At 39.2% G+C, this 15,143-nt stretch overlaps 1 protein-coding gene across 6 annotated transcripts in view; it reads left to right on the top strand.

Moving 5' to 3' along the window:
- Positions 1–983: 983 nt before the first annotated feature.
- The window catches only part of gria2b (glutamate receptor, ionotropic, AMPA 2b), a 54,149-nt gene continuing 39,989 nt past the window's right edge, over positions 984–15,143 (top strand). For all 6 annotated transcript variants that reach the window (XR_005442025.1, XM_038700105.1, XM_038700101.1 and 3 more), the window contains exons 1-2: positions 984–1,353; positions 1,491–1,631. Coding sequence is in view for 5 of the 6 variants with exons in the window: in XM_038700105.1 (XP_038556033.1) it covers positions 1,269–1,353; positions 1,491–1,631 (226 nt within the window). In the remaining variant the exon portion in view is untranslated. The remainder of the gene's footprint in view (positions 1,354–1,490; positions 1,632–15,143) is intronic.

The raw sequence follows: 15,143 nt of genomic DNA on the forward strand, positions 1-15,143 counted from the left end.
TCTTTGAATGTCAAATATAGATGTCAGAGGCATTTTTATGTGCCTGATTTACAGCTGTTGCTGTTGCTGCTGCTGCTGCTGTGTGGTTTCAATATTAGGGTGGTGCCTTATTAGGTTCACAATCAATTTGACCTCTTGAAGTAATCTTTAGCAACCTTTATCTGCCTACTCGATCATTATGAACATCAGAGGTGAAACTGTTAATCAGTTTGTTAAAAGACAAAAATTTATTTTAAAAGTCAATAATTGTTTCAGTTCTTTTTCAAGCAAACATACCAAAAATAATATATAATTCCAGTTCCATTTGCTGTTTCTATCATTCTGTTCAATATATTATGTATTAGGCTGTTTAAATGTGTTACCTTGGGCTCTGAAAAATCATAACTGCCATTTTTACTATTCGACCTCTTTATAGACTAAACAGTGAATCTAGAAAATAAACTAAAATTTAAATAATTGTTAGTTGCAGCCTTATTAAATTCTGTAGGTGTATCATGAAAAGTTATGCAGTCAAGGCGTATTGACTAATAGATCAGTGTGTTGTGCTTTTTTGCTGATGAATAAACATTTTTAACACTATAATCTACTCGCATTTAAGTGTTCATTGGAATAGCCTATTGACATAAGAGACATTCGGTTAGTAAGGAAGGAAGGATCCCTTAACAGAAGCTTGGTAGGGAAGATGCCAAGACAAAGTCAGTCCACATGAGGTTCTCATTGTTTAGTTGACAACTGAACTTTGACAAAAAAAAACAGATTGACATTTTGAAAAAGTGGGACTCTGAATCAACAATGTTCAATGTTAATGCTCCTTAATTAAAGCTTGTCACGTCTAAAACATATATCATTCCCATGGGAGTTGGATTTGCAGTGAGCACTTGTGTCACCAAGGGGTTTCTACTCGGCTCTTTTCGTCTTTATCCGCCTTCTCATTAACATTCTTCACTTGTGGGTGTGATGCTGAAAGGATCTCCGGCGCGCCGAGCGGAGACGCGCAGTGTCCCTGTGCGTTTAGAGGAGGTATCAGCTGCCGGCAGGAGGGGAGCGACGAGGAGGAGCAGAAGAAGAGACAACAGACCTTCATCGCAGGCGACCATTCCTTCACTGCTGGTGTCCTAGCCACCTGCAGAAAATCGGTCCTTTCCTGCAGATTCTTGTTGTTTTCTCCCCAAAGCGGAAGGTATCCAATATGTGTCGGATCTAACATCTCCGGAGACAGCGAGGAATATCAGACTCCCTTGGTGGATGTGGACACCTAAACTGTGGACATGGAAAAGATAGTGAATTTATCCATTTCGGTTCTGCTGGTTTTATGGGGATGCGCGCTCGGGGGCTCGCCCAGTGTTCAAATTGGTATGTATCCATTAGTTCAAATGAAAAACAAACAAACAAAAACAAACAAATTGGCTAAAAAGCAACAAATTTGTGCGTAAAATGCTGAGAAAATATGGTTGAAAATTTTGTAAGTATTATATTTTTGTCGGTTTCAGGGGGACTTTTTCCAAGGGGTGCGGATCAAGAGTACAGCGCATTTCGGATAGGAATGGTTCAATTTGGCACCTCGGAATTCAGATTGACGCCTCACATTGACAATCTGGAAGTGGCGAACAGTTTTGCTGTTACCAACTGCTGTAAGTGACAAAACAATTCCCCCCTTTTAAAACCAACGCTTCTTTCTTTCTGCAAGAGTTCATGTCATCCATGTTATGCTTTTTTGTTTATTTTATTGTTTTCGTCCATTCAGTGTTGATGCCCATATTGTGCGTTTTTAAGATATGTGTTCAGATATCTGATGGAGGCTGATATCATCTGAGCCGTCTAATCCAAATTCTGTCAGCAAACATATGAGGCTGTGAGCTGGGTAGCTGAGAATGTACGAGCATCTGTTGGCAGGTGAAAGTTGGTTTCCACAGTAACAGTCAGTCACATCCATCCCTTTTCATTCCTTCAGATTCAGAGATCAAAAAAGACCACACTGCAAAAAAAAAAAAAAATCAATCCTGATAGTTATTTTCATCCAACAGTATTTTTACGCCGAAATGTGTTTTTTTTTCTAAAGTAAGTGGGAGAACGAGTGGGAGATACTTCTACTTGATTCCAATGAACGTCAACCTGTTTCTTGAATCCAATGTCATTTCTACTGGCAACCGATGTAGAGATCTGATATGTTTTCTTCCTTATTGCTTTAAAAAGCAAAAAAGCAAACCTACACTTCAAACAAGTAGCCTACACTCAATCATGTTGAATAAAAAATCTCTCTCCCTTATGTTTCCAGAAGAACAAATGAGAAAGGACTTGCTTAGGTTGATATTTTTTGCAGTGTGTAGCGACGTCGTTTCTCAGCTCAGAAGAAGCCGTTTTCATCCATTGTTGGCTTCTATAAAACAGCCTACATACACAGATTTACAATGCGCGTCACACCTAGTGACTGGGCAACGATTTTTACTGAGGATTAATAGCATACCATGAATTAACAGCCAGACCCTAAAATGATTGTCAGTTACTTGGGGAAATGCAGGGCATAATAGCTTTTGAATCACGGCTCTTGAGTCAAAAGACAGCCTGTCTCCCATCCAACTCCATCACTTCGTTTTTCTATCAGAGTTTTCAGTGTTAATCATTTATTTCATCAAAAGATCGAAAGTGCGGACTGTTTTCTTTAAAAAAGCGCAACAATGGGCAGCAAATATCTCCTATGGACGCTATTTTTAATAGCCACAGCTTGTACATTTAACTAGACGGTTGCCAAGCGACTACTCCTCTCAAAAGCCCTTACACATAAATCAAACGCTTCTGATTGGTGCGCATCGGTCCAACGATTACCATATAAAAGCTTCCTGCTTGGAGAGCCTCATTGCGCTCCACAGATCACAGCCAGAGCCATGTTGATACTTAACATACAAATATGATTGTTCCCTGCTTGTTAGGAAAACAGGACAACAGTGTAAGCTTCTGAAAATTTGCTAAGTCTTAAGAATGTGTTGGGTAACTCTGGAAATATTGTCTTATTTTTTACTCTTGACAGCAAGCTACAGTAATCCAACCATTTTATCCCCAAATGCAGTATGTATTAGCTGGTTTACCATTGTTGACTGACTTGTTTTTCATTCCTCACATACTCAAAAGGCATATTAATCATATCCTGACACAGTCTAGCTACTATGTTTGTGCCCATTTTCTCCTAGTGTGTGTGTGTGTGTGTGTGTGTGTGTTTGTTTGGTGTTACATAAACACTAATTTGATTATAAGAAGACTGAGTCCAAACCTTTGCAAACAGTTAACTTGGTTGTCTTTATCAATTGTGATCAAAATCGGAATAATCCTAACCTGAATGAACTTGATTTAACCTGGGGTTCAGCCATTCAAATGACTGTGGCATGCAATTACAGTTACAGAAAGATAACAGAAAGATCAAAGAGTGAAAAATATGAAATAAACACCAGTTTTTTCCCCCCCCGTATTCTTAATTTTAATGGCACATATTATCATTGCTGCCTTCTACACATCATTCTAGAAAATAACTTGATTACTAAACAAATCATATACATTCAGAGTTTTGGTGAAATACATGTACTGCAAGCCTTGTTAATAATTTTAGCTATTTTTGGGGGGTTATGCATAGTATTTAATGTGAATATAATTAACTGAATGGAGCTCCTGCATGATGGCTTATGCTAAGCAGTTGACACTTGTGATATTTCAGACTGGTGGGGTGACATACTGTGAGGTTTCTTCACCTCCACTTCAACAACACAGCTTCAGTTCAGTTATTATTTGGCCAACATTTAAACAGCAAATTACAAAAACCTGTACACAGTTACCAGTAACCCTGAGTGGATGACTGTCACACTGAAAATTGAAAAGGCTGTGAATATTGTGAGTGTTTTTTTTGTGCTGTGTTGTCCCTCAACACAGCACAAAGGCTGAATGTATGGACATGCATACCTTTGGTGTTTCCAAAATGTGTGTGCATCTCTCTACCTCCTGTAATCGATAATTTGAGTGGGAGTTATAAGTAGGAGGGTGGCTGAGGTGAGGTGAGGTGGTGGTGGTGGTTGGGGGGGGGGGGTTCCTTTTAAGCCGGTAGATGGCAGTCTGCCTCACAATTCACTTGCATGTGCAATTATAATTCATTAAAACTACCAATCTGCCGATAGTTAAAACATACTTTATAAGAGCTGTGCGCTGTGGAGAATAAAAGTATTGAAACTTACATGGCATATTGAAAGCTAAAACATTAGAACTACAGGTTCTTGTAAGCTTTCTGTTGAGCTCCAGAACTCCTTGCACACTCCATTATCATCACTGCTGCTGTGAGCTTTCATTTTGGATCCTAAAACAGTTGCATACATTTTTGCCTGTTATAAAAAAGAGTCTGACCAAAATTTGTCTTTAGCACAAATTATAAATTTATTAAAATAACTACCACTACTAAGGACCAAAAGTTGGCACAGAATGCCTGTTCACACATTTTGTATCAGTTAGTTGCAGACATATAATTTAATACATTTCATACTTTATTGGTTTGATAAAATATATTGCCAACTAGCCTTTAAGATTATGAAATAAGACTCTGGACATATGGATCTGCACCCCCAAAGACATATTACACTCTGGTTGTATTTGGCCTGTGCGGAAACATACTTCATCAATGCAGACCGTGGGAGGGAGGATGATACATTCCTCCATCAATAACAGCTCATCTGGACAGGCCTGCATCTGCTGCCAGGACAATGGGAGTCTTTGCGACTGTGTGTGGTGTGTGCAGTTATATTGGTGTGCTGTCCACCCTGAGCAATACATTTAAAAGACTCTTGTTCAAAGTTCCTAGAATATAGCCCGAGACCCCTCATGGCTAAATGACTAACGCACCCTAAAAAACTTCACTGCTGTTAAAAATAATAGATATTTGGGGTGGATATTGAATTTCTAGGGCCATGTGTTCATATTTCAGCAGTAAAAAATGTACTTTACAAAGGTTTTATAACTCCTAACTAATAGTTTAATAGCGCATAACAGGTCAGCAATAATCCAATAACAAGAACAACTTTGGGGTTTCCAGGCTATAATCTATATTGCATCAATAAAAGGCCTACCAATGCAGACTTTATAGTTCATACTGGGATATTTCCTGTGGAGCTACATTAAAGAATAAAAGGGCACTCCACCACTTTACACATGAAAGTAAGTTTACTTGTCAAAAGGAGTCTAATTCAGTCTATGAAAACCATTGTATGGGGTCTACTGTGGCTCTGGAGGGAAGTCTGAGAAAATAACCCTTGATGATGTCATCAGGGTTATCTCAGCTTGTTTCTTGAAACTCCAAATTTTAAACAATAAGCCTGTATTTCGAGCTGGGGGCATTTTGTTTGAAATCCTCACAGTATCAAATTACTCAACTGAAACACCCTCTGGTCACAAGTAGACATTGCTTTGTATTAAGGGGCAACAAACATTTGGCTGGGATCTTCTCTAAACCTTAAAGACCTGTGTCCACCAAAGTGTTTTTTCCTGAGGCCAGCGTCTTTTTTTCAATTCACTGCCATGGGAGCACCGCGTATTTCCAACATGGTAAAAATGGCAGCTGCGTGATGAGACGCTGCGTGTCTATCTGCTGGGCGCTGGTTGCTTTTTTCCGGTCGCCGAGAGTTGGAAACTGATCAACTTTGGGCAAAACGCAACACTCGTCACTGCCACGTTTTACCCATCCGTCCAATCGCAGGGCAGGAGAGGCGGGACAAACACCACACCAAGCCATCTCAGCCTCGAAAGATGTGCCTCTTTATGTATATTATGTATTATAGCAACCAAAGCGTCTCAGCCAAAAAAAATGCTGTACCTCCAAAGCGTTTTCAGAAGAGCAGCTGGTAAAAAAAACTCTTTGGTGGAAACAAGCCCTAAAGGTTGTATGAACTCCAATAATCAGTCTTCAGAATGCAGTGCGGCTACAGCTTGTCATTGGCAGTGCAAAATATGACAACTTTTTTGACAACTTTTGTGTTACTTGAATGACACATCACAGCATCCTCCTCTCTCAACTCACACGTTTTTTTGATTTGGACAAACCACACACAGCTGCAGCACAAGATTATTTAAAGGCAAATAGTTCAATTGTTTACACCAAATCATACAGCACCAATTTAATGATAAGCAGCAGCTTATCCACAGTAGGGTTTGACTTTTCCTTAAATGCAGTCAATAGTTACCGTGTACCTGGTTATGTGCATGTGTCGCTGTATTTGCTTGCCAAATTAAACTTTATACTCTGCTATAGTATGCTCCCATGCTTTTATTTTGAAGCAAACCTCTCCTCCTCCTCTTAGAGCAGCAGAGCAGTTTGAGGTCACTGACAGCCGGCCAGCAATTTAACACTTCAAAGTTCTAGTTTGCCACACTTGAATCACGTCACACTTTAATTTCATGCATCTACATGCACATAGTATCTCAGGGACGCACGCATTCAGGGACCCCGCTGAATGATCAAAAGCCTAAACCGACCATATATGCGCAGCACAACATTAGTTATAGCCAATTTATTGTTCACACTTAATTAAGTGCATTCTCCTCCATTTCAGAGGGAGCTGTGAAATATTAAATAGGCCTGGGAGCTGGACGGTCAAAAAATGAGGCTAAAGAACTCTCAGTGGATCTTTGCTTGCCCTGAATACAGCCCCCAACCAAGCCCTTACCACTCTGTCCTCAAAAAACACAAGACTGAGATAGAATCACTTATAGCATGATTCAAAGGCTCTCAGCTCGGATCCTGTCTCACATTACAGTGACTTAGTTTGCTCTGTGCCTCCACGACAGGTGGCTCAGATGCATTTTTTGCCCTAAGCTGGGCGACAGTGGCTAGTACATCTGGTGATGGCGCATAGATAAGTTGCTTGCCTTTGGTGTGGGAGACCTGGGTTCGATTCCCACTGTGAAACATCCACCCTTGTGTCCCTGAGCAAGACACTTAACCCCTCTGACATGTATAGCAATTGTAAGTTCCTTTGGATAAATGAAATAAATGTAAATCTCATAATTCACTAGCTACACTGACTACATGTTAAAGCCAAAATAGGATCTTAGAATGATGATTTATTTACAGTAGTAGAGTGACTGGGGAGACAAAGCTAAACTTAACAGAATGTCACTGGTGGCTTGTATTTGTTTTCCTCTTGGCTTTAAGAGTGTCATCAGGTTTTGATGGATCACTTTAAATATGTTTTTCATGGCCAAAATGTACCAAAACTGTCAATAACACAATCTAAAAGATAACCTAAGCTATTTACTTTTGATTTTACATACAATTATATACATGAAAGATACATAAGACAAAGTGAAAGACTTTTCTATTTGACATAATAATCTTAAATAAAGGTCCACTGTTTTCCAGAGCTTTCAACTGCATCTGACAGTCTTCATCAGTGAAAGGAGTTTATTCAGTTGTCATAGTTGACTCAGTTGCCATAAAATAGCCTTAACTTAAAGTGATGACAATTTAGTCAGCTTCTTTCATTGACGAAGAGCATGAAATGCGGTTGAAAGTGTTTGGGGAAAAAAAGAAAGCAAGAATTTCCCATTGTCAAGAATGAATTATCATTACTTCATAACTCGAACCCATCTTTTTTCACATAAGGTTTGTTAGGTTGTTTTAGCACATATGCACTTGAGTATCCAGTTACTATTCACCCTGTATTATCACAGTGAAACACAGCTAGTTGATCATAAACACCCTTTAACATCAGATGGTTAAAATTCTGTACAAGACACCAAATTTTTGGTTCAAATTCAGTATGGTTAGGAGTATATGAGCAGAATGTAAAATCCATGCATGTAGGACTCCTGTTTTGATTTTTCCAATCCAGAACTTACTTAGAGATAGATAATGCAATATAGAGTCAACAAATAGCTTTTCATTTTCTGATGGAGGGTCCCATCCTTTTGCTGGTAAAGCATATAGCACAGAAAACTGACTTCACAACAGAAATCCTGTTTTTAGTTTATGTAATGGTACTCTGAATCTCTGTACCGGTGCCACGAAAGATGTATTTCTTTGCATTCCTTTGGTTTATAAATAAAGGTCCAGAGATTGTCCCCTCAGAGCAAAGATCCTTATCCTAAAACGATGTAACCAAGGATTTATCCATGGTCTTCTATTTAGATGTCCCCTCCCATATATTTTATCTGAAGAATAAAAACAACTCATTCATTATTCTGCAGCCTTTTATCAAGCTCTAAAAGCTCAATATGTAAATTAGTCAGGTTTCAGAATAGGGCAGTCACTATTGCAGAAAATAGAGCTGTTTCAAACACTTTGTCATGGAAATGTATGGTAGCAAGAATGATTATAGATGAGCTTCCATCTAGAGTTCATCAGTGATATGATAAAAAGGATAATTTTACAACTGCATCCATAAAGCTTGAGGTTGAATGGAGTTTCAACCACAAGCTTCATTTTTTTAATTTATTTTTTTACCGTCCTTCTCTAAATTCAAATGCAACATTTAAGTCATTCAGGCTTCTGCTTAGAACATATAAATTAATTAACAACCAGCCTTGGTTTCTGAGAGAAAGATGTATAAACATACAAAAATTCACACATTTCCTTAAAAACTTGGACAAAAACTGAACTGAAATATCTTGTATTCATTAAATTCATTATGTAATTCATTAAAATATATATATATTTTTGCCATCTTTATGTTTATGTACAGGGGAACAGTTTTGCATTTTAATTAGACAATTTATGGAACAAAACGCCTGCATAAAGTTTGGCAAAAAAAAATCTTGGCACAGGGACCATTTAATGTAAAATCTTCCAGTGCTTTTAGCCACAACTGATGGCCATTGGCTGATGGACTGACTAAACTTTTAAGAATTTGATTTACTATTTGTTTTACACAATAAAAGTGAAATAGAAAAATGCTCGAATTACAATACTTTAAATTAACTAAAACTTGTAAAACCAAACAAAGACAATTATACATTTGTTACTGTCATAGTATTACTAGTTAGCAAGTGGTTTTATTTGTTATGGTATGTTAACATTTTTACATAAATAACACAATATGAAAACAGAGCTGTTCACCAATTTAAGAAACCATATCTATTAGTACAGATAAATCTAACAATGAAATATTTTTGTCATCAACAAGTTCACTTAATTGAGAATTAGTCAAATTTCCTGTAACTCTCTGAATAACCTTTTCTGCTGAAGGGGGATGCTCATTGGCATGCAAAGAAGAGAATCTCGTCATTGTGGTGATTAAGATTTGATCCGGTTGCCTTGTCTGGTCTTAGAGGGTGTTCTTGTCAAACGTATTTGTGTGTGTGTGTGTGTGTGTGTGTGTGTGTGTGTGTGTGTGTGTGTGTGTGTGTGTGTGTGTGTGTGTGTGTGTGTGTGTGTGTGTGTGTAAAAAGAGAAAGGGAAAGAAATATGATGAATGAAAATGACAGGACAGAGGCAGAATGACTTTTGATACTATAAATGACTATGATAAGCAGAGAGTGCAGTGAACAGACAGACATGTCCCTGTGCTCTCTGTTGTTGTAATGTTACATCTCGCTGAGCAAAATGTAAATGTAATGTAAATGTAAGGGAGACTAATGTTTAGGCCGGCTGTGTCCTTTAAAAAGGGCAGGATGACTCAGGCTAAAGGTGGATATGATCAGGGGAAGAAATCTGTGCCTCAGAGTAGCTGTTTGCCTGCTGTGTAACTCAGCAATAAGGTTATTAAACTGTTAATACATTCTTTAATTCACAACAAGGCCTTTATGCATATGGACATTTACAGGGACAACTGAGAGTGCTTTGGTCAGCTTTATACATAGTGATTTCATATTTTTGAATTAAGAAGCAAAAATCATCCTCTGTCTGAGTATGCGTAATATTGACTTACATCCAGGGTTTTCTTACCTGCTTAAACTTTTGTTAAAGATTGAATTTCTGTAAAACCTACAGTGGCATGCCTCCAAACAACCCAGTTCATCGACATGGAGGCCTGATGAATATATTTCCTTGCAGGTCTGCTCTTTTCTTTTGCCCTGTCTCTTAACTTGTGCTCACTTTGTCCTCAATTTCTGTTTTTGCAAGACAGTACTATGGTACTCTTGTAAGAACTTGTTCCCTGACTGCTTAAACAAAAGGTCTCTTCTGGACTGTAGCCAATGTATTTCCGCAGCTGTTGGCTTGTCAGTTGCATTTTCTACAGTCAGCAAACTTTGTTATGGCATTTTGTAATCAAACCCACTATGAATATAATGACTTGACAGTGACATTTGATAAATATAGAGTGAATATCATTTTGATATTGATGACAAACTTCATCATCAAATCTTGAGTCTGCACACTGAAAGCATCTTTTTCATGTGTTTTATGTTTAAGTCTCCGGGTTCTGTTTTTAACTTGGCTAGGACACAAAAATTTGGGTTTTCAGGGAATCATCCCCATGCTCCCAGGGTCTTATCAGCATGTGTGTCTCTTGAAATAAATTAGCATTGTAAGTGATTGGTATGGGCTAACTTTGCAGTTCAAATTGCAAAAGAAGTTAAGGAGACAGGTGTCTCACAAATGCAGTTTGAATGTTACAAAGCTGTTCAGCCACTGTGGTGATTCAACGTCTGAAGTCAGGGAAACTGTTTGAGGGCACAAGGTTTGAAGAACTATAACATCAGAAAACTGTACTATAGGCTGGTGATTTCAATATGTAGACCCGGGGAAACATAGGCATAACATTTGACCTAGGGGAAAACATGGCTGAGAACATTAAACGCTTTGAAAGGTCTCCTTAATTTGTCATATGGCAGTTTTTCTTGATTGCTTAAACGTGTTTCTTGAAATGATGCCTCTTTTTATCAAAACTCTAAATACAAATCCACAATTTCTCACCAAATTCCCCAAACATCTTATTTTTAGGTCAAAATTAAGCTCTCCACCATTCAATCTTGCCCTCAGACACACACACACACACACACACAGTTACACACTGGTGAGACAAATTCAAAACAATACTACAAACAACTGGTTATTAGTAATGTTGCTTGTGGTTCTCCCCCTCAAAAACCTTTTCACATGATGAACACAAAAGAAATAACAAATTTGAACATTTTATTCCTTAGTGTGCTGAACAGTAGGCTGCAAAACACCAAAAACAAATTATACTGCCCCAGCATCCTGTCTTTGGTCTGGGACAGGTCAGAGATTCTTGTTCTCCACCTCCTACTCCTCCTTCCTCAACCTCCTCCACCTCCTTCTTCACCTCCTCCTTACTCCTGCTCCGCCTCCTAATCTTTCTCTTCCTCCTCTCACATGTCCTATAGGATACCTCTTTCTTCAGATTTCTATAGATCTATTGTTCCAAAACTGAATGACTGTTGGGCTGTGGCTGGGGGTTTTGGACTCGAATGCAGTACTCAGACTCAGAGACACAGAGTAGGTGAATGAGACAGGATTTATTGACAATATGCTGGAAGTCAGAGGCTGAGTTTAGAGAGTGGAGGGTCCAGGGGCAGCGCTAGGCTTTGAATCCGGGAATGGGGAAAGTCCGTAGGGCATGGGCCCACAGTCTCGGGCGTACGTGAGCAGGAGTGGAATTGTTGCAGGAGATGGACCAGGTGGGGATATCTGCGGCACAGAAGAACAGTATTAGTAGGGAACAGGTACAAGAACTAGTCTTAGGTAATGAACGGCTTGAACGAGACTGACTGGCAACGAGAGTCTACGATCTAGCGCTGAGTGGAGGCAAGAACCAGGTATAAAAGGCAGAGCATAATAAGGCTGATGACTGGCAGCTGGTAAAAGGCTCCTGCACACCTGACTCCACTCCTGCAAGAAGGGAACTACACATACACACACACACACACCCCTACCCGGGAACAGGGGACCCTTTTATCTGTCTATTAAACGCATTCTCACTCCCGACTCGTCACATATTGACGCTTGGTCAAGGCCCTTTGTCGTCGCTTTTGAATGACGGGTAGCCGGGTAGCCGTTTTGCGTCAAATATTGGTGTTTAGGGATCAGCGGTCAAGTTAGCAACACTTAGCAACAATAAATATGCAATGTCAAGTTAGACTTTAAAAATAAAACACTAGTGTTTTCAAACATCGCCATTTTGAAAAGTCGCCTTATTAAAGTCGTGAAACGTTGCAGTTTGGTTAGGTTTAGGTATCATGGTTTGGGTTTAAATAACTATGTATGTCAGTTAACACAACGTTAACACATGTGTAAGTTAACTAATGTCACTTACGTTGTAACATGCCTAAATAAAAATATTTAATGTTTTCAGACATGTACTGGTCTTGATCCCAAACTGCCTGGCTCTGTAATGATGGTTGTCCATTGAAGGAACCATGGGTATTTCATCATGTGAAGGCCTGTAATGCCACACTCTGTGGGTGGTTTCTTTTCGGATTATGTTCTCTTGTCTATGATTTTTGTGTAGTATTAGTATAATACCCTGCTGCTCTTTTCAGAGATAAGAAGGAATGAGAACAGTCCACCTCCAATTTGCAAGGTTCCTGTTGAAGCGTTTCAAAGGGAACGATAACAGCAAAGGTGGCAAAAGTGTTTTCCAAGAATAATATTAGAACAGTGTTTACAACAAATGCAGGTTAAAAATATAAAACTCTGTTTCAAATCCATTTTGTTTTTGTGACTTTGAACCGTAAACTTCATTAGTTTTATAGCTATTGTGTCCTTCTTATCTACAATCATGGACACGTCTTATCCTGTAACAATGCACATTACTGGTCACTTTAGAAGTAAAATGGTATGGGCTTTATTTTTCATACAACTGCAAACAAAATACTCGGATTATAAGCTACAGTTACCAGCAATTTATTCACATTGTGTCTTGGTGCCCCTGCCAGATCACCTGTCAATTGTAGTGAACAACGGTGTGGATTTGTGCATTTTACATGGAATAAATGTGGAGCTACCCTAAATTCCTTTCTCCTCCCCAGAGAAGAAGGGGAGGGGTCAAAGTTGCTTTCTCTAAGTGCTATCCCGACCATAAAACTGGCACCTTTTTGATTCCGAAGCTGATAACGCGGGGCCTGACTGTTAAACTGACAAAGAGACACGCACCAGCCATTGGCATCTCCCTGAACAGCCTATCAAAACTGGCCCCCCACACACGTTTCCGTGGCAACTGACCTTATTCTTTGTTTTATTACCACATCAAAAAGGAAAACCCCTGTCTCACCCAAGTGTGACATGGTCCAGACACTGAACTTTGGATGACAGAGGACTGCAGTCTCCAAAGACTCAAAGCATTTAATTAAGTTAATTAAATCTTTAGTTGCCTGAATACGTTTGCCTCTATTTGAGTAGTTATGTTAACTGTTGTTGCTATCTGTTGTTGATATTAGTGCTGAAAAGAAGTTACTTGTGCAGTGTTTTTATTTTCAGCAAGACACTCCTTCATCTGATGTAATCAATGCTTGTTCATAATACTTTCTTACAAAATCCCTTTAGAAATGATCACAAAGAAATGTTTTACTATACTCTTAATCACCAGCTTGAATTTAAGGATGAATCAACAAATTCCCCGGTTCCTAAGGAGAGACGATCTTTGATTTAATCTAAGCTTTCCTCATGTAACCTGAGCTCCCCCAAGTGGACAAAATAAGTATTACATGCCCTCGTTGGAAATGCGGTTAAATGTATAATTATCCTGACCAATAATGTGACAATTGTTTCCTGTTACCAAATGCTTAGAACATTACAACCGTTCAACCATTGAGGTTCGATTGTGGAAAATATTTGATTATAATACGTGCAAATAGATTTCTTTTCTTTAGACATTAAGTTTAGAAAGGCAGTCCCATGGGAAACCTGAGACACCCCCTGGGGAACCACGCTCCAGGCAACAAAAGAGCGACACGCGACCTGCTCGCTCTCTTCTCTTCGCTGTTGGCTCTTCCACTCTGCTCGGCCCTCTGGACGCTTCGGCACGCACAGCGTGCCTCGCCAGGCAACGCCCAGACTCGGCCAGCGAAACAAACAGGCCCTTTGTTCGCCTGAAGCTACACACCTGAAGTGCCGCGACATCGATCTGCCTTCAGTTTGTTTTATTTTCTTTATTTCTTTTGTTTGTTAAAGTTATCAGTCCGTTAAGTTACACTGGACTAATTCAGGAACGACCAAGTTCCATTTTAAGCCTTTTTCGTCAAGCCAACTTCACCGAGGTCAGACCAAGCCACGTGGTCTCACCAGCTACAACGAAGGAAACCTGAAAACAGCCGAATTGCCAGACGGAGGAGGCGTTTTCAATCAGACACGGAGAACCCTGGAGAATCCCTAGCAAAAAGCCAGGATCGGCAGCTAGCGTGGGACCCGTGCAACAGGCCAAAAGCAGGCTGTCGACAAGCAGTAAGACTTAACACACGTTCTGTGATCAGATGTCCATTTTAACTCCTAAATTATAGCATTAGTTTACTTTCATTAGCTCTTCTATGCCGTATGAGTCAAATGCTTCCCACAATCGAACCTCCAGGCTCATTGTTCAGCAAATGTTTATGTTCCCTGTATCCAACCATCTTTTTATCACCTTAGTTAGAGAATAAATTCACTGTCATATAATCAAGAGCTGCGTGTGTTGCCTATTTATAGTTCCTGCCAAGAGAATTGACCCTTTAGATATGAGACTGACTGACTGATTTAAGATAATTGAGCGATTATTAACTAACTGATCACTAGTAATAATTGTATAATTATTCAAAACTACCTAGAGGTCCGGAGACTCTAGGATTATCACAACTCCGGTGGTGCCCTAAAACGAGGAATTAAATTAAATTTTGATTTTATGAATTTTAATTCATAATTGGGTATCAATTCTCATAAACTTATTAAAATGCATAACTAATAAATTTAGGTCTACTACACAATCAAAGAGATATACTGACTCGCCCACTCAGAGGCTTGGAGACTAGGTTTAAAGTTTAAGCTGCAACACTTTTTAGCAGAGAAAAATAAGAAGAAAGTGTCACAGGATCCAAATAAAATAGAGAACTTCACTATGAATCACTATGATCTGAATACCCCAATTGTCAGTCTGACTTAGTCACCTGGGGATTTGAACCCTGGAACTTCAGACCTCCAGCGTAGGTGACTCACCGACTGAACTACCGGTGAGAGGCTGTTTCTACAC

This window comes from Micropterus salmoides, unplaced genomic scaffold, assembly GCF_014851395.1.
Source record: "Micropterus salmoides isolate LMB-PRFRI ecotype aquatic unplaced genomic scaffold, ASM1485139v1 Ms_hic_scaffold_5, whole genome shotgun sequence".
NCBI lineage: Eukaryota > Metazoa > Chordata > Actinopteri > Centrarchiformes > Centrarchidae > Micropterus > Micropterus salmoides.